Genomic DNA, 24,721 nt, shown 5'->3' with positions numbered 1-24,721 from the left:
GTTTTTTTTTTTTTTTTTTGTATGGGCACCATTCTGGGGTTCGTGATGAAACTAAAAAGGACAGCATTTCAAAATGCTTACTGTAACTAGATTATGAGCAACAGCCGAATTCTAATGTTATTGCTAGTTAGTCCATGAACCAATGTAACGGGGACCATGCCCAATGACGCCATCTCCCTTTGCTACGAACATCAGGACTCCAGGGTAATTTGCTAGGAGACGTCGTTGCACGTAGGCCAGTTTTACACTAATCCTAAACATCTTATTAAATATTGAACAAGTTCTGAATTATAACCTAAAATAAGACACTTTCCCTGACACTTATTCATAATAAGGTGAAACGAGCAACGCATCTTGTATTTTTGGCCCAGGGAAAATACTTCGTTCAACTCTGGTCTATATGCAACGACTTCTCTTACAAATTACCAGAATGGTAATTCAGCTGTGCTGCGCGGCCTCTCAGTAATATCTCGGCATCGAGAGCTGTACAGACCTGTACAAGTTCCACTCGTTTCATTTGTAATCGCGAGTTCTGCAGTTGACTATTCAAAATTAAAGTGATAACAGACATGTAAGATACACGTTGAGAGAACCATAATGAAAAATTTGTGAGCTGAGGCTAATTTCGGAAAGTTGCTTCATTTTATTAATTCATTATGTTCTGCCCAATGGCAGGCTGCAAACCCAGCATTCTCCAATCTTTCCTCTTTTCTGCTTTCTTCTTAGTATTCGCATATGATCCATGTATCTTAATGTTGTCTGTCATCTGATACTTTCTTTTGTCCCAAACCTTTTTTTCGTTTACCATTCCTTCTAGTACATTCTTCAGTATGCAGTTTCTTCTAAGCCTGTGGCCCAGCCAATTTCTTTTTCTCATCCTTATCAATTTGAGCATTATTCTTTCTACACCCACTCTTTCTAGCACAGTTTCATTTCTTAGTTTGTCTGTCCATTTCACATGCTCTATTCTTCTCCATATCCACATTTCAAACACTTCTAGTCGTTTCTCTTCATTTCATCGTAATGTCCATGTTTCTACCCCATACAATGCCACTTTCCACACAAAGCACTTCACTAATCTCTTTCTTTTTCCAGAAGTCCGCAGAAGTTCCTTTTCCTATTAAAAGTTGCCTTTGCCATTGCTATCGTCCTTTTGACTTTCTGACAGTAGTTCATGTTACTGCTTTTGGTACACCCCAAGTATTTGAAGTTCTTCACTTGTTCCACTGCCTCACTTCGAATTTGCAAGTTTGCCTTTAGTTTTCTTCCGATAATCATGGTCTTCACCTTATTTGCATTTATCTTCATCCCAGATTGCTCACAACTGCCATTTAGCTCCAGTATTGTCTCCTCTTCTGCTACCACCACCATATCATTAGCAAATATTACGCATTTTAATCTTCTTCCGCCTACTATTACCCCTCCTATGTTCTGAAAACAGTTCTTCACTAAATCCTCTAACGTATGCAGAATTTTGCCAAGTTGGGGATCATTATTAAAATTGTTTACATTTAAAATTTTCTGTATTATTATTATTATTATTATTATTATTATTATTATTATTATTATTATTATTATTATTATTATTATCATTATTATCTTACGGTATATCTATTGTTGTGCCTGAACCTCACAAGTGATACCAACAAGGCACATTTATGAGGCAACTAGACAAAGAGATAATGGGGTAGGGTGGTCAGTTCCTTTCCCCCTTGATTGCATACATCGCTGATTAGCTACAAATTACACTAGTCAGACTTCAGATGTATACAAACAAATGTTCTTCCTCCGACACATATCGTCAAGTGAGATAGACTGCCTGATAATAGATGTACATATAAGCCAGAACCTCAATCAGAGGAAGGATATATCTATTAATATTCAAATATAACATATTCATGAATATCCTTATAAAATCTTAAGGGCGCAAATAGCCAGAGTAGCTGACGCGCCCTTTTTAAACCCCACTAACTATCTATCTATCTATCTTATAAAATCTTTGAAACGTAATTTTTTTCACTGCCATCCGATTTTTAACAAATTTTAACTTTTGTTTGATTTTGTATAATAAAAAATACTTGTCATTATTACACTTACACAATCATATATACAAAGTGAACCATAAGTTATGTCATTATTTCTTTGAGATATTTCATTTTAGTTTTGTCCTTTAAATGTGCAGAACTTTGATCTGAACAAATGTAACTTTTTGTTCTGAAAAGGAATTTTAAAATGTTACATTTGTTCGTATCAGATTTCTGCACATTTACAGGACAAAACTAGAATTGTCGTTTAGACTAATTTTTCAGAATTCCTCTGTGCCTCACCATGTTTTCTGAAGTCCTCGAAAAAAAAAATTAAATTTCTCCCTAGATTTTTAATGAACTATAGTTGAGTGACTAGAGCAGTGATCGACATTTCATGGCACGCAAGTTAACCCCTTAATTCACAAGGAAGGTGGAGGGGTAAGGCATGGTCTCCTTACCCTTAGCCATCTCTTGTTCATTCAATGTTAAGCAGTTTAAGTATCCTCGCCCTCCTACCTTCCCCTTTGCTGTGTATAGTGGTCTGCATTTTATATCACGTAATCTTTGCTAACTACTGGGCTAGAGTATGGGTTATCTACACTTGGTGACTCAGATATAAATCTTGTATAAACAAGTGTGATGAAAAAAACGATATTGGAGTAAGTTTTTGTGGTGCTTTCTCATAATTCACTACATAATTGTTTCTTGTTTCATTCTATTTAAAAAAAAACTGTATTTGGGATGGTTATTAGAGGAGAAAAATTCGCTCCGGCACCAGGGATTGAACCCGGGTCCTTGGTTCTATGTACCAAGCACTTGGTACGTAGAACCCCAGCACAGGAGCGAATTTTTCTCTAATAACCATTGTTACCATAACAGGTAAATTCTGGAGGACCAAAAATTAATCTTTACTTGTATTTGAATGGTAGGCCTACACGGAAAAAATGATCAAGGTCCATCAAAAATCGAAATTGACTTAATAATGCTATCTTATAGTGGAAATGAAGTACTGTCATGTGGTCTAGCTAGTAGTCAGAAATAATCGTTCTTGGCATTCCACTACGTCAATTTCTATTAAATACACACATAACAAAGTATTAGCCTAAGTGCTTAAACTTTAAAATTCGTTTTTCTCGAAACTTTCTAAAATGGACCTTGATCGTTATTCCTGTGTACCCTTCATTTGGGATGCTCAAATCTTCCGTTTTACTGTTCTTTTGCCATAAAAAATTATATATATAGTTTTCCCAGTTTTGTTTGATAATTACCTTATGTGTAATTTTTTTCTTTTCAGGTCACATCTGGTTTTGAATTATATGTAACTTTTGAACCTCTAGTAACCAAGCATAGTGCCATCAACGCTGTAAACAAACTCCTAAGATGGATCAAGAAAGAAGAGGATCGGTTGTTCATTCTCAATGCACCCACATTCTAGTGTGGTAGGAGAAGTTATTTAATATTAATTTTTACTGTAAATGAAGCAGTCAGTGGTTCTCAAAATGTAATTTGTATGTTTTTTTTTTTAATGTAATTACAGTCTTTTAGGAATATGTAATGATTAGAAGTTAATAATACAACATTCCCACTCTGAAATATAATTCTGTCTTTTGATTTTCTTGGTTATTGTGTTCGTTCTTGCAAGAGCAAAAATAGGTAAGAAGTTATCAGTTAAAACAGTCGAAACTTTTTCAAGTGCACATTAAAAGTAGTTTGAGAACCACTGGTACGAGGATGATTTCTTATTTATAATAATCATTGTGCAATATCTATACACTTGTGACATACCAGTAATGTATATAATATGGTTAGTTCAGTTTTTAATATAATTGCATTTTTATGAGTTTCTCATGCATAATAGTATATACATTGAGTGTTTCTTTATATTAGAAGTCTTTAATGTCTCTTTTACTTATGAGTCATCAAGGAGTTTCCTGGAATAATAGAATCCCCAGAAAGTTAAAAAATGTTGATAGTTAAGTTTTTATCTGTGGGTAGTGAATCAAGTTTGTTAGGAGTAAGAACAGTGAAAATTTTTCTTATTTTTTTCTGGTTGTTTGAAGTGCTAAGTGATGCAGTGAATTGAAAGTCAAAGTTATTTGTATTATAATTATTTTAATTTAAACTGTTATTTTATAATTGTTTTTTGCATAAATATTTTGTCATCATTTCTTTTATTCAAAAAATACAGTTTGTACATATGATAGATTGTTTTATATTCTAACCAAACGTCTTCAGTGCATCTGTGCATTGCATAGGAAATTAACAATTGCAATTCTTTTCTTCGCTCCTTTCAAACACTGGGGATAGGGAACAATTTAGACAATAATAGTAACAAAAGGGGAAATTTGCATTCTTGGAAGGCCATTTGGGACAAATTGTAATATTTGTATAATCTCCAAGCCTGCTGACCACTTGTCTCACTCCAAGATTTGCTGTCTCACTGAAGGGACTAAAACTATTTCGAGGGATGACATAATCTTCTAGAACATATAAAGAAGGGGAAGTTTTTCGCTAAGCATTAGCTTACAAGGAATGGAATTTGTCTGTTGGCAGTGCCATTTCTCAAGTCATCAGGGATCAAACTGAGTTTCGTCTTTCAATTCAAACCATACATAAATGAGATATCTAGTTGCAATTCTTACTGGAGCTAAAAATTCGGAGAGAGGGAGAGAATCTTTAGACTGTATAAAATATTTAAAAAAATGTAATGGTCTGTAAATGGTTTAGACATATATTTTGTTTTCTTTTCTTAATTCTTTCCTACTTCTTGTAGAAAATTCTTATGATTGTCTTTTAAAAGAAGTATTAGGCCAACTTGCTTTATTTCAAATCAACTGTATAAATTAATACGCGCATTTCTCTAATAAAAATTCAGAATGTATTATTAATGTAACATTGCAGACATTTACTGACATAGTAGAAAACAAATGCAGAATTCCAGTGTTCTGAGCATTTGATTAATTAATTAATCAATCAGTTAATTTAATTAATATTAATATAAAATAAAATAATATAAAATTGGGGTTGATTTAATTTATGGATAATCGTAATTACTGGTGTGTATTAACTACACTAATTATTATACTCTACAAAAGACAATTTTTTTTTTTTTACAAAACATCAGAGCAGCAACATTTGTCAGACTACAAGAATCCTGAATTCTAGAAAACAAATTTCTTAGTTTTGAAATACAATAAATGATATAGTACCAGTAATATGAATTTGAAAAAATAATAGCAAAACTTCTAATAAAGCTAAACAGTTTGAATCACGCCCATAAAACATTAATGAAATACAATATATATTATTAAAATTTTAATGCACTAGTTTCCGAAATGAATGACTTACGAGTGTCTGATCACCCATTGTCTTTTCGTACGTTTTCTCATTGAAAGAATAGGAATTAATAAAAACGTTTCCTATGAAAATTGTTTGTTTTGAAGAGCTCTTTCAAATGGTACCATATTTGACCATGACTCCCATTTGAAATTTTAAAGTAATACGCCACTGACCCTACTTCCTGTTAAGGCTGATTGATGAAATCAAGCTCAAGTGAAAGTTCACATGTGCTTTAGTGATAAATATTTTTGTCTCGGAAATTTTAATTCACTAGTTTCCGAAATAAATTACTGTTACGGGTGATCTGAATCACTCTGTATATATACAGTGTATAAACACACTTTCATGCAGAGCATTGGGACACGTTAGCTATCAATGTATCTCCCCCCACCCCAATATAGATGTAGCCAGAACGTTTCATATGGGTGTGCCAAAGGTAATTCAACTTCACTCCTCTCTAAGTACAGTAAAATCCCTTGTAACCATCACCCAAATAACTGGCTATACCAAAACAACGGCACTTTTTGCTGGGCAAAAAAAAAAAAAAAAAAAAAAAAAGTTTAAATCTGCCAGGTTGCCACATTCTAGGGCGTCAGTTTTGTCACATTAGAAAGTTCGCATGAACTTTCATTTTCAATGAATATTCGAACCTAGAATTAGTGTATTATTTGTGTTGTGTGATGTGTTTTAATAAGAAAAATCCACACAATTTTTATATTTATTCAGTTATGAGCAAATGATAGAGAAATAAACTTCATATGGCTGCCGTTTCAACATTTGGCATCATGAAATGCTAATTTTTTTTTGTATACACCAATATTTATTCAATTGTCCAGCAAAATCTCTTATCTAGAATTAGCCTGGTCCCTTTGATGTCAGTTAAGAGGGATTCTACTGTGTAACATTTTCATGTGCTTATTTTATTGGGTTTTTAAATGTATTAAAATTCAGAAAAATGTTTGTTAATTGATTTTGTTATTCCAATTATATTTGATATATTGTGTGTGTGTGTGTGTGTGTGTGTGTGTGTGTGCGCGTGCGTGCGTGCGTGTGCGTGTGCGAAGATTAGAACCCAGGTATCAGTGTGGAAAGCCGACACTTTAGCTGATGGCTGACAGTGCGTCTTAGCTAACAGTGTATCATAAAGGCTTTTATTTGTTAAATCTATCATGTCATTGGTGGTCTAGTGTTGGTTATCATTGGAGTCGAGCTAGGTTGCTTCCAACTCAGCGAAATGAGACAGATTTTATAACCTTACATGGTTTCCTCCAGCAGGGACCCCTGTCTCTCTCACAGGAGGCTGCAGGCGAAATTTGTTGGCCATATTCCACTCATGCTGAACTCCAATAGTGAATAACTCCTGCAGTTGAAAGCGTTGTTAAATTTAATAATTTTCATTTTGGAAAGGTGAATATAGGTAAATATAGGTTAAATGGATCCGTCTTCTTGCTTATCTTCTTACTTGATAAGCAAGAAGACGGATCCATTTAACCTATATTCACCTTAACAATGTATATTATATACCAGTATATATTATAGACTATAATAAATCATCTGTTCTCAAACAAAGAATGACCTGCGAGATCCAGAAGTGTCAGACTATTCATCTGCCACATATTTTTAATAAGTCTTACAAGTTATAAATAAAAACGAAAACTCGTAATACAATTTTTTAGAATGCGTAACATGTCGGAGGCATAAGTTTCATGTTACATTTGTGATGAATGACTAAACTTAGAAAGCTTTGTTTCTATATTCAAAAACAGACGTAGCAGTTCCATTGACTCTGTTATTTGTTTCAGGTTTTTGTATACAATTTATCCAATGTTATAAAACATTTTTATTTCTAGATATGATATACAATAGAACAATGACATGTTTTTAGGTTTTTATTAATTAGTCTACATTTCTTCTGTAGGAAAGTATATATTCAGAAATGGTTTACTGGTATTTGGTGAAGCTGACTGGGAATCAGGGCTTCAGTCTTAGGAATATTAAGGAATTTTTTAACTTCATTGTTATTCTTAGAAAATAATTCATTTTAATTAGTGTAAACTTCATTCCTCGGAATATAAAGTGATACTTCTTTTCAGAATTGGAGTTTACTTCTGTATTTTAATTGTTATATGATAATGAAATAAGCGGGAACCTTATATGGTAGCTAGTCAACTAAAAATTTTAATTCCTGTTGGTACTGCTATAATTATAGTAGCTGATGTAAAGTATGCTCGTGTATCGTGACTGAAAGTAATATTTTCATCACGAAACATATGATATTTTGAGATGTGAATGAAGAACCTTCTAATCTCAGTTACAAATTATGTACAAATGCTGTATTTTTAATAGTATTGCGTTGGAGAAAACGTGAAAAATAGTACAGTATTTTATAAATCTAGATAGGTTTTGAACTAGTGAAAGTGTTACTTCTAACATTGTACTAATATTATTAATACTGTTATTGAAATGATTTCACCTGTTTCAAGCATCGTATGTTAAGATTGTTCGTAACAGTTTTTCACCAATAATTCCATTTGACTCACTGTTTCATTGTTACTTGGAACCAGTCTCGAGCATGAAAAAACACCACTTTGAAAGATGTAGTTCAGTAACAATATAATATTTATTTTAGAGTAAATTTAGTAAAAGTTGAGTGCACTTACTATAACAATCTTTCACACTTCAACTTCGAGACTGATTGTACAATATAGTATGTATTAAACATTTTAATTACTGAAGCATCACTGTTTACATCAATATTTCCTGGCCTACAGTCACTCACAGAAGTGAAACGCTATTGGGAGGCCAGAAAGAAGATATTTTTTCTATAAAATGTTTTCTTAATGTTTGTTCACTTATTGTTTTCTGTGCAGGTTGATGATTCTATAATCAATTTATCAGCCATTAGATAAATAAATAATTTTTTTCAGAAATTGAAAGTTTTATATATTTTAATTTATTATTAGAATTGTGAAATTCATTGTTTACACTATATAATTGTTGCACAATTATTTTGTATTCTAGACCCTCGTGGTCAACTGCACTTCAACAGCAGATGCAAATTATTAAATTTTATTAGTAGTATCAACGCTCGTTTGCAACTGGCCATAACTTACATGGTTTCGATTTTTCGTTATAAATCAAAGGATATCATCATTTTACTGTAGGAATGTAAAGTATCTGTTTTTGTTTTTTCGTTCTTAGTATAATTCATCATCATCATAATCATCATCGAAAAACTTCACTCTAAAGTCTTCACATTTGTTAAAAAATAGTTACTCTTAACCTTTTCTTGTGCGTTTTTTTTTTACTTCGTTTTTCTATTTATTAGTCAAAAGAGCTGTAGTGTGTTAGCCATGTATTTTATATATATATATATATATATATATATATATATATATATATAATTCATATAATGGTCAACACTGAAAACGATACAGCTTAAAAAGTTAAAGCATCATTTTCGCTACTCAGCATGTCTGCCAAGCTATCGCTTTGTAGACATGGATAAGAGGTTTCTAGACACTTCTGATATGTTTTACGTGATGCATTGTATGAGGAGAAAAAGAAAAAAAACCTGATGAGTGAACGTTTAGTGCATTGAGAAAGTACAGAGTAAATATAGTGCAAGAATGACAGTGAAGAGATCATGTTCGAATTCATTACAATGTGTATTATTATTTTAATAAATGTTCGAATATGTTATTCCTTCTCTGTTATTTATTGTACTTTAATCAAGCATATTTTTAATAGTTACATGCATATTTTGGCTCTTTAAATTAATTGTTGAAATTACCTAAACGCAAGTAAGTTCGTCTCTGCCATGTATATTTAATTGCATATTTCTAAGGGTTTTTTTAGTGTATAGTTACATGCATATTTTGGCTCTTTAAATTAATTGTTGAAATTACCTATTTAGTGTATAGTTACATGCATATTTTGGCTCTTTAAATTAATTGTTGAAATTACCTAAACGCAAGTAAGTTCGTCTCTGCCATGTATATTTAATTGCATATTTCTAAGGTTTTTTTTTTTTAGTGTATAGTTACATGCATATTTTGGCTCTTTAAATTAATTGTTGAAATTACCTAAACGCAAGTAAGTTCGTCTCTGCCATTACAGTAAAGTACTATAAATCAAATTGACATAAAATAAAACAACACTATCACTATTTAACTCTCATATCTTCTGCCTGAGTGACTGCTCGCATTCTATTCTGGCTTGCATAAAAGCTATATAAATTCTTCCCCATAATCAAGAAAGCTGGCAGAGAAGAAACTGCCTACTGAAGGATGCACTGGAAGGAGTGGTGAACGGAAGAAGAGTTCAGAGTAGAAGAAGATATCAGATGATAGATGACTACAGAGTGATTCACGAGGATTTACCGCCACTTACGGAGCTTATTTCTGAAGATATTTTGAGCAAAAAAAAGTCATATAAACAAATGTCGTATTCTCAATATTTACAGAGTTACATTTCGTTATTGGAATGCATTGCTGTGAACAACATGTGACCTTGGCCAACAAGCAGTCAATATGACAATGTCGTGTCAGCAGCTGTTTCGCTGACGGGGTTCGTGCTCAATGAATCAGATTATTGCCTTTGGTTGCGAATGTTGTGAAAATACTTTTCATTCTCTTTCCTTTTGACTAAAATTTAAATTAAACCTCTAGCTTTGTTATTCATCTGCACTGTCACTTTCCATTTTAACCTAATTGATGTGAACAGTCGATCATGTCTTTCATCAGTATCCAAGAGACTTTGGTGAGCATATGCATAGGATGGATGAAGGATCTTGTCTACCAAACAAAGTCACAAACACGTGAGGAACTACTTGTGCGCATCATGCATGCCGCTACAGAAATCAAAGATAGCCATGTACAGTTATGTTGAGCAATGAGTGCAGTTCAAAAGCGTGCTTATGACTTTTACACTCTGAACAGAGAATTCTTATAGTTAGTGTCTTCATTTTTCATTACTTGAAATATTTCAGTCCACCTCTCACTAGTTTTCACACTCCAGCATTCTAATTTTCCTGTACATAATATACAGGATTCCTTACATGATTCACTTCATTGAACAGAAGTACTTCAAATAATTTGTGTCTATATTTACAGTACATTGGAGATACTTTCTAACTTCATACTAAGATGCAGAGATATAATTTAAAATTACATAATTTTTCAAAATAATTGGTCCAGATTTTCAGGTGTTCTAAGAAGTTATCATAAAAATATTGTTCACGACATCACGGAAAAATCAGTTTCCTTGAGGACACTGTCTTCCACCAGTTGGTTGTTCATGTCCAGGACAACAGATGTTGAAAATTGTTGCCCTTTTCTATTGAAAATCTGTTCTTTTAACAGCCTCAGTTATTCTGCTACTTCACTGAAATAAATATTTTATTTCATCTTTTTAATAACATTGGTTTAAGATGGCTATGAATGAATCTTAACCTTAAATCAAGAATAAACTGTGGATTGTTATTATTTTTGGAATGCCTTCAAATGTTTTAAGAAGTTTCAGGATAACGAGTTTCCGAACACAAATTATTTTTTAAGACTGATAGGAAAATGGACACCATTTAAAAAAAAAAAATTGACGTCCCTATAACACTTCTCTTGGGATACGGGACGAGAGGCCAAAAAAAGGGACAGTCCTGTTAAAAATAGGATATCTGGTCACCCTATCCTACGAGCTTTCTAAATGTCTATTTCTAATTTATTTAATATAACTACGAAACAGACATTATTTGTTTCTGTAATATTCTGATATCTTTCTTTTCTCTTAATATATTGATCTTTCTCTTTGTGTAATAATTATGGTGTATGATGTTTACCTTTGGATCCCTTGGTGGATTCAAATCCGCCTCATTTTTAACAGAAATAAAATACTTGGAATGACTATTTACGAAGACCTGTTTCCTAGAATAGCAGCACATTAAAGAACCCTGTCTCTGAATGTGAGAGCTCCAGGCGAAATTTTCACCCATATGAAGACAGTTATGTAGCTGAGTTGTTGCCCAGGGTGCACCATAGGAGGCTGATCTATGCTACACCCGCGATGAGTTATGATGATGATGATGATGATGATGATGCTGATGCTGATTTGTTGGGTTGCCACTGGGGAACCGAAACTCCCAGAGAAAATCCCCTGTGTGACTTGCCCAACACGAATTACAAATTGGAGGTATGCCTGAGATTGAACCTGGGTCCATAGAATTATAAGTACAGCGCTTTAGCCACTAGACCACTGTGGCAGCTAACCTTCAAATTCTCTTTCATATTAAATTTGGAAATAGCACCACAGTCTAGTATATACAGTCACGAAGCTCAATACATAGTAAATATGCATCCATAGATAGTTGCTAACCACTAGGATCACTAATATCGCCTCATTACAGACAATGCGAAATACTACCGGCACAGTCTGTTGTTTCTAGCACTCTCACAACTCAAGCTTCGTGACTGTATATACTAGACTGTGATATCACATTGAAATTGTATCATTTACCAAAGTGTGCTCGAGTTTGTCCCTCCCTCTACAATTTCATTCATATGATATTTTGAGAATTACTGATTAGAAAATAAAAACTATTAGACCGCATATTTATGCGATAGGATTCAAATATAAACCTAAACATGAAGAGTTAATATTACTATGATGTACCAAAATACATACTGTATGATATTTCCGTGCAGGAAAAGTAAAGTAAAGAGTACAAACATTATAAAGACATGCACGCATTGTTAAACTTAAATGGTTAAGAACCATTGTCAATTGAATTTTTTTGTTATACTCTTGCATTAGAAATGAAGAGTAAGTAGTACTGAGAACAAATAGCAATCACTTTATGCTTTATTACATATTTAAAAATTTAAACTTGTATGTGAAAATTTTAGTTTCCTTTCACCCTGTACAAACTTGTGATTTTAGTTCAAAATATTTGTGTACAAATAATTTGATCACGTGGTTTATTATTCCAGAGAAATATTTTATCGTTTTTTTTAGTGATTAGTGTTCTTATACGTAATATAAACCTAACTATTGAATAAGCCCATAAAATAGTATATATTTTTCTCTGACACGGGTATAGGAAATTACATTTATCTGCTGGTATATGTTTACAGAAAGTAAAGACTCTTCTATGGAGGAAATCCTATATTCTGAGATCATCACTCTATCTGGTTATGTGTGTGTTATACAGTGAATTGTACAACAAAATGTGATGAGATAATTCAGTGATAAATTATTTACAGGCAGTGCTTCTTTAAATATAACAATTAACACTTTTAATAATTGTGATCACTTTGATAAGTCTGTATTTCGTAGACATAGTCTTCGTAACTAATGTTCTCACTTTTGACACCAATTACTGTTTAAATTTAAGATTGTCTTCTAATTCCTGCAAAAAAATTGTTTGTTTCTTGTTGAAATGTTTATCGTTTGTGTTAAAACAGGAAAAACACATTTCCAAACACATCATCTCCAAGTAATGACGCAGGAATTTTTAAGTATGGATTTTGTATATGAAATTGTTGTGATATTCTTGCAAAAATATATTCTGTAGGCAGGAAGGGAAATCATTCAACAGATGTATGATCTAAGAAGTTGTATTATAGATTTAAGTACCTAGTAAGAATGGTAAGAAAGAAACCCTTTGGACCTAACTAAAATTAAATAGAGAAATATGTATTTAGCACATCATGTAGGTAATCATTTGAAGCGTACAGAGAAAAACAAAGACTTGTTGGAACTGCTATCTTTTCACTAGAAGTGTTAAAGACTAAAAACATGTCTCTATCATGTCCAGAAATGTACGGTAATACATAATTGTTTCTACAATGGGTATCAAACGAGAAATTCTATTGGTTTAATTGAATCTGGAGAAAAAAAAAATAATTTTAGTGTCCTTCTGAGGGAAGTGAAATGAAATGAATGATAACTTTTGGTTATGTGCTGTGAACAATTTCATGGAAAAAACCTGACCATTAGGAAATAAATTACGAATAATTTGCCATAGATAAATTAATGATACAAGTTGAGGATATTTATTGTAGGTAGTGTAAATAGAAATTTTCTCATACAAATGCATTTATATATTTTCATTGATAGTAAATATTCTTTTAAAAACTACATAATATCCAGAATATATAAATGATAAATTGGAGAATGAGTTCAACAAAACTCAAGGCACTAAAAATATGATTGGTTAAAAACTTTATGTGCGATTTATGTAAATATTTCTACAAAAATTGTTCATTTATTTTGTAGGCGTAATATTTATGCCAAACGTCCTTGTAAGAACTATGGCCAAATTAATAAGGTAGGATTTTTAGAAACTGTGACAAATTTACACAAAATAATTATTATTCAAGATAGTCCTTAGGTACCGGTATAAAATAAAAAATTTAAGCACTTTCTTTCCCAAGAAACTTAACAAAATGATACAATATTTATAGACGAATGCCCCCCCCCCCCCAATGCCGTGTTCATAATCTAGGATCTTCTAGATGTGGAATTCTGTTTCTGATATGATACACTTGAAATGTGCAATTCATTACTCCATATGGTAGGATAACAGAGAACTGCTATTGCTAACAGATTTGAATTTTGTAACATAAAATAATATTAAATATAAGTTACAAAATAGGTAGCAAACTATTAAACGAAAGCCTGAAACCATTCATAGAAGGAAGCAGTCATAGAAGAACCTACTTGTTGGATCCATTACCAGGAGTCATAGCAATTATTTCTTCATATTTAAACCAAGTACAGATTTTTACTTCTTTCTTTTTTTTTTTTTCTAATTGACATCTGTATTTGTTTAAGTACTTCTTATTTATGTGATAGAACTCACTCTCCAATTTTTCATTTTATTTGTGGAACTTTTTCTGCACTATATTATTATGTGTACCGGTATTCATGTTTTGCGTAGTTATAGGTGAGAGTTGCATACTACTAGCATTTGCTCATAAATATCCGGAATTATTAATTTCTCTGCCAATATGAGATACAGTCCTTGGCAAAGAAATTAATTTTATGTAATATTACAGATATACACAGTATTAGTCACGAAATGACGAGATTGCTGTGTGCTTGGACAGTTTTTCCTTAGCTTCAAAGGAAGAAAAACCTTGCTGTATTGAATATTAGTCCAAAGAAGTGTTGCTACTGTGTAGCATTGATCTACATTGCTACTCTGTTTTGTAATATGCATACACACACTATCTTGTAATCTACATTTGTAAAATAAAACATTTGTGAATTAAGCACAAGAGAATTTTTCGAACTGTTTAATCCTTGTATTATTTTGAATATCGTACCTTAAATGGAATATTCATTCTGCAGGTGTTGATAAATTTACTGAAATTACAAATTTCGTAGTAATAATAATAATAATAATAATAAACTGCCCCCCATTGAGGGTACCCCTTACAGACTCAGTATATCCTCAAAAAAAATTATTATACATATATAAACATAGATATTAAATTTTAAAGAAGGGAAACAAAGAAAAGGGCGTAAAAAATTACAATTGGTATTAATGTGGCACCATGTGATTAATTAGGATTTGGCAGGATTTTTTTAATACAATTATCACAATGTCATCCCTCAGAGATGTTGGCAGAGCAAACTGCCATCGAAATTCTTCGAAAAAAAAGCTGGTATAGTCCCTCGAGCACCTATGAGCAAGCTCATAGATCGACTTCTTCTCAAGTGGACCTTGGCTGACTGATGACATTCTACTTCGAAACATATCGTGGGGTCCACAATGATGCCCTGTTTAGTATCAGCATTGTACGCTAAAATATATACTCGTCTCGTTGACCCATTTTCAGCTAGACAGAAGATTTCTTCTTCTACTATCCAGCCCTTATATCTTAAAATAAATAACTTAGTTTGAACCCAAACGAGCAAATGCTTGTGCTTTGGATAGTTTCAGTTATATAATATAATATTAGAAGTTAAGTGATATAATTGAATTTTAAGTAGAAATTGAGGTGGGGGGGGGGAACTTGATTGTATAATCTTGATCCATAAATGAAGAATGAATTTGCCCAGATTTTGTATTGTATTTTGGCTCAAGTAGAAGAGGTAAGATATTTCGCCTTTTAATATGAAATGTTTTTGTGTCATTTTTATATTGCAACGATTTTTATGCAAAATGGTCAACTGAATTAAATTGTAAATTTGTTCAATATATTGTAAAGTAACATCAAAAACTTTTTTCTTGCATTTTTAACTATGTCTTGATTGTACCTATGCAGTATAAAATATTACCATGGCAACTAAACCTTATGATTGAGTAAAGCCTGCATGGTAGTCAAAAAACAAGGTACATTAAAAATGTAAGGAAATAATATATTGTAATATAAGTGTTGAAAGGCACTCATTGCGCATCTGAGTGTGATTGGGTATCACGTGAGGATCGCAGTGAGCCTTCAAGACGTAAGTTACATACTATTTTTTATACAACCATATTGTAATGTAAGTAAATTTTTATTTATTATAATTTATTTTAATTTGGAAAGTTAAGAATAACGAGAACTAGATATATCTAATCGATTAGTAGTTGTTCATATGTTTGTATAGTTACGCGTTAGTGTGTTGTTATTTATTGTTGGTTTTATGATATGAAGATTAATTGAAAATTATAATGGAATTTGACGAAATTGATGAAGATTTTGGAGGAACTCCGCCCGAGGTTTATGGAATGGAAAATAGTTCATTTCAGAGGAAAATAAGGAGGGAGTACGCTATGCTATATCCCTATAAGATCTTCCCTAAAAGTTTTGCCCCTCCCCAAGCAAAACTGAAATGACGTCCTTGATCCTTAAGAAAGGAAGTAGGGTCGATAGGTAAGCCCGTGAGTTAGGTTTCATAAATGTAAATAATTCTGCCTGCGAATAATATAATACTGAAAACAAATTATCGAAAATTTCTTGCTCACGTCAGAATCAGCTCTTTATTTGGAAATTAATACGGGTACATATTTTAATGTGTGTCACTATTGACAACACTTGTATTCAAACGAAAGGGTATCCTAAATATCTGACGATGAGTGACAAGATTACGTGATCGTAAGGAAAGTGACTTCACCTGAGAGATCCGGGCTTCGATCTCTGGGGTCAACTACTGTAAAATGTGTCTTATTCTCAGTTTTTTTTTTTTTTTTTTTTTTACATAAATTCTAGGATAATATTTTCAAGCATTTTATAGCCATAATATTTTGAATGTTACAAAAAAAAAACAGTAACTGTGGAGTTGTCCCGAAACAAAAGAATAATATATGGATACAATAGAAACAATTCAACATCGTAATATACTGTACTCGTACATCCACGTCTATGTTTGTTACTCTGCCGTAGCGAGTTCGAGGAATTGTGTACTGATGACCAATATCGCCATCTACCGACAGGTATGGTTATTGCCCCCACCACTCTACTCACCTGTCAGACTAGTACGTGCGGTAGGCGACCGTTCCCTCCCAAACAGACCAGAAGGCGGCTTGAACTAGGCGGACGCCATTTTATAGTGCTCAAGATTATAACATACTTGTTATTGTTACAAAACTTAAAAAGGTTAAGAAAGTTATCGACATATGGTAATGTTCACGAATTGTAGACTGCTAGAAATACGTGTAATGTCAGCTATCAATATTGTAGGTAACTGTTTGTGAATCACGTTCGTGAATCGTTACATCGTATGTTATTGTAGTGTGGGTGCAGTGTGTGTTTTAATTTGCAACAATGGGTTCGAAAGTGGAGTACGTCGAGTCATCTCACATATACGCAACAAACTATGTACGTAATTCCAAAGCTATAGGAGTGCTGTGGGGAATTTTTACAATATGCTACGCAATAATCGTAGTAGTGGCTTTTGTGACACCTGAATGGATTGGTGACACATTAGAATCTGAGTACCCGGGTAGATTCGGCCTTTGGGCCCGGTGCTACTTCCACAGTTCTACAGGAGGAGGTGAAGATTGTCAAGGATCCTTGGATGATTTGTCGACTGTGTCCAGCCCTGCATTCAGAGCTGCTACCGTCTTCGTGGGCCTTTCTGTCATTCTTGCTCTTCTTGCAATTTGTTCTATGCTTCTCTTTTTCTTCTTCCAGTCCACTACAGTCTTCCACATTTGCGGATGGATTCAAGTTTCTTCAGGTAAGATAGTTTTCGCAATGTCATTGACTTAGTTGAAAATAATTAATTTGTTTGTTTTTATGTTAAATCCTATAATATTGAAATGTTTGAAAAAGAGTAAGAAGGATTTTAGCTTGCTTATTAGTAGTGACCTTTCACTAGGCTATATCCTGTTCTGGAGGAATAAATAAAAATAAACTGATTTCTAATAGATAATGGTATAGCATTAAAAATGATGCAGTGCTTATTTAACACAATTTAATATACATTATAGCTAGGCTACTATAGTTACGAGAATTTTTCAAATAAGACCTAGGTCTCTCTATTGTACCCTCTCACTGCGCTGTTCTCTTATTGCAAACGGTTCCCTCGAACTTTTTTTTTTTTGTGCTTTTTCAAAGTGAAATGAAAAATATCAAAATTTCTGCATTTCTAACGTAGCAATTATATCCCAAAACCAAAATTAAAATAAGATAATTTCTGTATAGGCCTACATCTTTTGTTAGTTGTGGAATTAATTGTACCCAGTACCAACCCAATGTTTGTCGTGACAGTATATAAAACACATTAATAGGATAAACTTTACATAAAATATCAATTAAGGGGACACGCTACTGAGTTTTCGTCAATTTTGGTCAATGTTAAAAGTTATTTATTTATTATTTTTTTTTTTTTACTGATGAACTGTATTGACTAGGAACAAACCCATGCACCATTTCATTGTAGGTAGTCTTAGCATCATTTTAAAAGTTTAAGAAACAAATTATCTTTATATGAGACCCAGATATTTGTTTACTAAAATTATAAACACTTTTTTATATTCTATTTTTTTCCGAGTACATTTTTCAACATAAAATTTTGAAAATAATTGTGCACATGTAACTATCAACTTCTATTCGATTTTAAAATTTCAAAAACTTACAATCAAAATTGTGGAGATTAGAAATCTCAGTAGCGTGTCCCCTTAATATAAATCCGAGATTCAGACTATGATCAATTAATTCAGGTGCTATTGTCTTACTATTATAACGGGTCTACTAACCGAATTGTTTCTCGCTTCTGCCACCTACTTCCCATCGTCTTTTGAGTGTGAAGATGTGTGTGTCTTGCTTCCAGGATGACCTCGTCGTAATATTTTATAACCATGTAGGCCTATACACACAATAACGATTCGAATATTGTGGCCGTGAAGTTTATTTCCTTTTACATTTATATTATAGACATGCAAAAATGCATGTGCGAGACGAAATATTGTGAAGCCATGTAATTAAAGTAGGTATTTTCTATAGCACGCGATACTGAAGGTTTTTCTTTACGAAAAGAGTGGGAAAACATCTCTTTTTCAAAGAGAAGGTAGTTTGGAATGTGAAGAATGGATATAGGATGTCAGTTGACTTGAAAACATATTAGAAAATAGATAAAAATTGGAAAGCATTTATCGATATAGTTAGCCTAAAAGTGTTGTTTAACACTCAAATATGAACGCGAAACGCACATTTCACTTCACTTAGCCTATATGTAAGACATACCTATCAAAATTCTAAACTAGCCTAACCTGTCACAGATTCGTATATGCAAGGCATACAGAAAGCCTAAACTAACCTAACTTAACCTAACCTGTTACAGATTCCTGCACCGTAGAACTTAGAAAAATACAAGTTGGAAGTTTCAGTACCGGTATCGCGTATGTAGAAAAGCCGAAAGTAGTTTGGTGGACAATATAGATAGTGTCGTTGCAGTTTGTCTCTTGCAGTGAAGGTCTGTTGCATTAAAATGGGGCCTCCTTAAATTGAAATTCTCCTAAACTCTCCATTTTAAAGCACAGAAATATAACTATTTACAAACTTACGTACGCATCAACGAATCATTCAACAGACATACTCTTAATTAGGCTACAAGTGTTGGTTTGGAACAAAATCAAATATGCACTGCTATACGCTACAATAGCATGCACTTCACCCTAACACTATTTGATTCCACGTGTTCTTTAGGTACACAGGATCAAAATACACAGATCCAAAGAAAATATCTAGATTTTCACAAGTTTGACTTTCATCGTGTGATGTCTCGTCAAAGAAAATGTTATAATCCTCTAGAAGCACACATTTTCAGTAAACTGTTCACCGAATTCATGTTAGGGACAAAAAGTACGACAAACACGCAGATAAATACTACCGGTACTGAAATACAGTTCTGTCATTTTAACAGATAAAATCGTACTGTGCTAACATTTCAATAGCCAACACAATGACAGCCGGCATTGTATCACCACAATTCACAGAACGGACTCTGACAAATTCACGCATGTGTACGACATTTGCTCATGGCCATTTCACTGGTACTACATTATTTTAAAGCACTTTGAACGAATAAAGAAATTCCATGTTATTCAACAGAATAATCGTTGCATTGTCGTAACTCACTATCCTATGAGCTATCGCCATTGCTACTTGTCTTTATCCTATCTTTTTATGTAGCCTAATTATAACTATATTAATTGATCTACCTGTTAACACATCCAATGTATATAGTACAATATTTTTCTCGTATTATAAGGGCCAGCCGAAACCAGTGGTGACAGAAAACATGGATCAACAATGTGGTTTGAGTACGATCTCCTACAAATCATACAAAATTGTTAGTGGAAGAGGAAAGTTATTGTGTAGTAGGTTTCTATTACTATTTCGGGTCTTCTTGCTTATTTTGTTCAGAGTACACTCGGCGCAATGGATAGTTGGAAAATGTAAACAAGCCGCAGTCTATTCTCTCTCCCTAGGGGCCAACCGCACGGGGAGATAAAGAGCATGAGATTAAATTCTGCAACGGTTAGTATGTCTGACAGTGAAACAAGCGGGCTCAGGTTCAAATTCTGGTTAGAACAAGTTACTTGATTGATATTCTTTCCGAAGTTTTCCCCCCCAAGTTGCTGGATAAATTTCGGCGTTGGACGTCGGACTCATTTCGCTATCATAATTACACTTTTCCTCTTTCATCATCACCTCCGTTTCTTTCCCATATTTCGGGCTTGCTCCGATGTAGAGTCTGTTGCGGACTGCCACCGAACTTGGACCCCGTGGTATGTGGTCATTAGTTGCGGTACTGCTATGTACCATGGGCTCTCCCTCTGGGGCACATGGTAAATCGGGGGACCGAGAGTTGAGGGACCGCGGTGATGCTTACCTGGAGAAAGTAAAAGGAATTCAGCAGACTGTAGGGGAGTGCGAGGGCGGCCCGCAGAGGAACCTGTAGTGCAGCGAGGCCTTATGACATGTATACCATTCCACTTCGGGTAGTACAAAGGACCATCCTAGCGGCCTACATGCAATTGCAGTCTCCAACCCTTGCTCCTCTTCTCCGGGGAACTGAAAGATAATAAGACTGGGGTAAATTTTGTAATTAGAACATCACTATGTACTTACCTGAAAGTAGTTCTTAACCTTGATTTTAACCCTTAAATTGGCAATGTATCTTATAGGATATGACAGGTTAATAGGTTATATGCTATAATTTTAATAGAACAATAGAAAAAGATAGGTAGGAAAATTTAGCCTATATTTTAATACAATAATAAATATCTTATTTAATGGTAATATAATTGTTATCTTCTTTTTATAGCTAAACAATGACTTTATCCTTAAAAGTGAATTAAAAGTCTTTTGTTAAACTGACAAACCTTAAAAAAAATCTCACATAAACCAAAGCTTGTCACTTACTTACTTACTTAATTACTGGCTTTTAAGGAACCCGGAGCTTGTCACTTACACATAACAAAAAGGCTCTTCACAGTGCTATAATATTGCACAACGTATAAAATATGGACATTGCGATAATTGTTTTCTTTACAGTCCGACACGGTTTAATAAACTAGTGTGAGAAATGAAGTTTCGCCAATAAAGGGTTGGTTGGCCTCTTGACGGGACAAGAGATTCTTGGAGCACAATACCACATCACACATTGGACAGTTTTTGGGCTCATGTTCGGTGCCCGTGGCACGATCCCACGTGAAACTTTAAATCAACTTAAACAATATAAAATTTCTGATGCAACGATTGATGCCATAGGATCTCACGTGTTAAAATCATCCTTAGCTATAATTAGTAATCATTTGTACCCAACAAAATTTTTATTGTAAATGATTTCCTATGTTTTCTTATCTTAATGTTTTTTTTTCTTTCCAAGTGCCACAAAATTGTTTTGTTTACTTATTATTCTTTATGAATTGATTAGTAGGCCGATCTATCGAACCCTTATTTAGGGCGGCTTTTGTTTATACAAATTATCTCTCTAGGCTAATATTAAGATTATTTCTTTCCTTATTTGTTTAACAGAGCTTTCAACTGTAAAATTTGTTAATGCATTACCTAATTATATTTGGACTAAAATAATGTGGCAGATACGATAGTGACGGTTGCGATTTTTTTTTCGATCATTTTACACCGAAATCTGCTGCAAGAAACTAAAAGAATCCTCACTCAGAATAACTAGCCTCACGTATTGAACCCTGCAGCTTCCAATTGTGTGAATACAGTACGTTGTCCAGTTATATACCCGTTCGAGCTCATAAAGAGTCTGGTATTAAACTTAGCATCATATTGCAATTTTATTGTAGTCTATATTAAAGATGTCCGATAGTCTGTAAAATGTGCTAGTTTAGTTAAAAAAGAGAAATACTATAAAATACAGTATAAGACAAGTTTAAGTATTATTTGTCAGTGACAGTGAAGTGAATGTATGATGTAAACATCGGTGAGAGGAGTAGATTGAGCGGTAACCGGAACTGAGGTAGATTATGTAATATTACAATGCACATTCACTTATAGCGTACTTATAACAATACGTTTCGGCTTCATATGAACTGCAAAGGAAATATATCTAGTTATATTTTGACCATGTCTTTTTTTATTTCATAGTAAAATATTCAATACGCGAGGCTGGTTATTTTGAGCGAGGATTCGTTTAGTTTCAAATGTAGGTTGAACCATACATACTTACAATGTTTGATGCATATCTGCGAAAATTCGGATATAACTCTTTAGAAATTTGTTTGTACTGTATACAGTATATCCATGCTTATCATTTCCTCACATTTACATTTTGCGAAAGTATAATTCTGTAGACGAATAACTTCTAACTGTAAATCTAATCTAACTTTTGAGATCTCAACACACCATGGAATGGTAAATAATAGAAAGTCCACTTATAAAGTCACAGATTCTCTTATCTGTAAATTCAGTGATTAAGTTTTCCAACACACTAATCATACCATTAACAATATTAACGTTATTGGACGAATTTGCCACAGACTTTAGGATTGGAAAATGGTAAAATTCTCTTCTATGTAGCTGTTCTATCCATAAATGCACTTGTGTTATAAATGATTTTACTGCATCATAGAGGTGAACAATATTATCACCCTTTCCTTGTAAACGAACATTGAGATCGTTCAGGGAAGGAGACTTTGTAGAAACGTGTCTCGTTAAAACAGCCCAACATTTATGTCCAGAAAATAAACATTTCGAAAAAATCAAACTATCTTGCAGAACAGTAGTTGCAAGTTTTTTTTTTTATTTTGCAATATACCTAGCAATTTCATAAGTTGCTTCAATTATTTTATTTCTCATAACATCCGAACTCGTTTTCTTTTCATCGTGCTTGCTTTTCATTGCCAACAGTTGTTTGGCACTATCTGCACCTAAAAGTGATAGATGTTTATAAATACAGATAATTTATTTAGGATTTACTTCCTACCACTGTAGGTTGCCTAAAGAGACAAAATATAAAATTACAAATAACAGTAATTTGTCTGTATATACTGTAAGTGATTGGAAAACGTGAAATATTATTTATTATAAAATTAAATAAAATATTATTCGCATGAATCATTTATATTTCCTATTAGATACATTTGAAAGTGCTATCAATACGTAATAAAAAGTATTAAACTCGCGTTTTAGCTTATAGTGCCGTTGTAAGTTACTCTTCTTAACAGCCGGTATCAATTTTTGGCATAGCAGGCATCTGATATAATCCCCTTCTTCACAACAGAAATACTGCTCTGCCCATTCTTTATGGAAATAGGCTAGTACCTCCTTCGCTTTGTTGATGAACTTGCTTGTTTTGACACGAGACATGCTTTGCCACCGCTGCTGGTAATAACACGAATGAGCTGGACAACAACCGCGCTTGTAGGGGTGAACTCTTGATTACTATAGAGGGTGGGGGTTAACTTGCGTTCGACAAGTTCAACTAGTACTACCTCTGCCGATATCTATCTTACGATATTCAGTTAGGCATTGTCTATACTGCGAAAAACTTGTCTCTACAAAGCGTGATGTGGCAGGTGCGAAGTAAAAATATACTTGCTGACACATCATTATTTTAGTCTATTTCGCAAGCAATATCCAATATAAATTCTTAAAATTACGGAACAAAAATATATATATATATATATATATATATATATATATATATATATACAATTAAGGAAGTTACAGTAGATTTACTTGTATAATAAAATAATTCTCCTCTCGGTAAAATTGTCAGTTGAGAAGTGTCGCGGTCCGAACTCTACAACAAATGACTGGAAATGCCGAGACTTATTGCTTTCGCCATAATCTTACCGATGTTTTGGTATGAAGGTAAATAAATGCTATGAAATTAAGAAAAGAAGTACGGAAGAATGAAAATAATTAGTAGTAAAGAAATGCTGTACGTAATGCAGATATACGAATAAAGAAGTGAAGACGTATGGATGAATGTGAAAAACTAAGAGAGGAAGTTAAGAAATGTGCCATCAAGCGTAGAAGTAATGGAGTAGCCAAAGAACTGCCGAAAGATGGTAAATAAATGCTACGAAATCACGTCCACTACAAGCGAGTTGTGAGCGTAAGAAATGAGGTACAACCACAGTCTAGTATATACAGTCACGAAGCTGAATACGTGGTTAAAATGCATCCATAGATAGTTGCTAACCACTAGGATCGCTAATATCGCTTATTACAGACAATGCGAAATAGTACCGGCACAGTCTATTGTTCCTAGCACCCTCATAACTCAAGCTTCGTGACTGTATATACTAGATATAGATAAATATATCTAGCTTCTTTCTGTGTCCATTTTCAATTTAAAAATTTGGCACGTGTTTATTCGACCTTGTTGCAGGTTACTTATCAATACTAAGCCTATATTTCACCTCATGATGGACATAACGC

General features: G+C 33.3%; 2 protein-coding genes across 3 annotated transcripts in view; both read left to right on the top strand.

Moving 5' to 3' along the window:
• The window catches only part of Mon1 (vacuolar fusion protein MON1 homolog), a 39,448-nt gene extending 25,767 nt beyond the window's left edge, over positions 1-13,681 (top strand). For both annotated transcript variants that reach the window (XM_069826016.1, XM_069826017.1), the window contains exon 9: positions 3,322-13,681. In XM_069826016.1, coding sequence (XP_069682117.1) covers positions 3,322-3,462 — 141 coding nt within the window. In that variant the 3' untranslated portion in view covers positions 3,463-13,681. The remainder of the gene's footprint in view (positions 1-3,321) is intronic.
• Positions 13,682-16,850: 3,169 nt separating this feature from the next.
• Positions 16,851-24,721, top strand: part of Tmhs (Tetraspan membrane protein in hair cell stereocilia) — a 112,908-nt gene continuing 105,037 nt past the window's right edge. Inside the window, exon 1 of the mRNA XM_069826013.1 lies at positions 16,851-17,531. Within this exon, the coding sequence (XP_069682114.1) occupies positions 17,117-17,531 (415 nt within the window). The 5' untranslated portion in view covers positions 16,851-17,116. The remainder of the gene's footprint in view (positions 17,532-24,721) is intronic.

The sequence above is a fragment of the Periplaneta americana genome, chromosome 5 (assembly GCF_040183065.1).
Source record: "Periplaneta americana isolate PAMFEO1 chromosome 5, P.americana_PAMFEO1_priV1, whole genome shotgun sequence".
Classification (NCBI taxonomy): Eukaryota; Metazoa; Arthropoda; class Insecta; order Blattodea; family Blattidae; genus Periplaneta; species Periplaneta americana.
The sequence above is the reverse complement of the archived record's forward strand: the minus strand, read 5'-3'. Positions and strand labels throughout refer to the sequence as shown.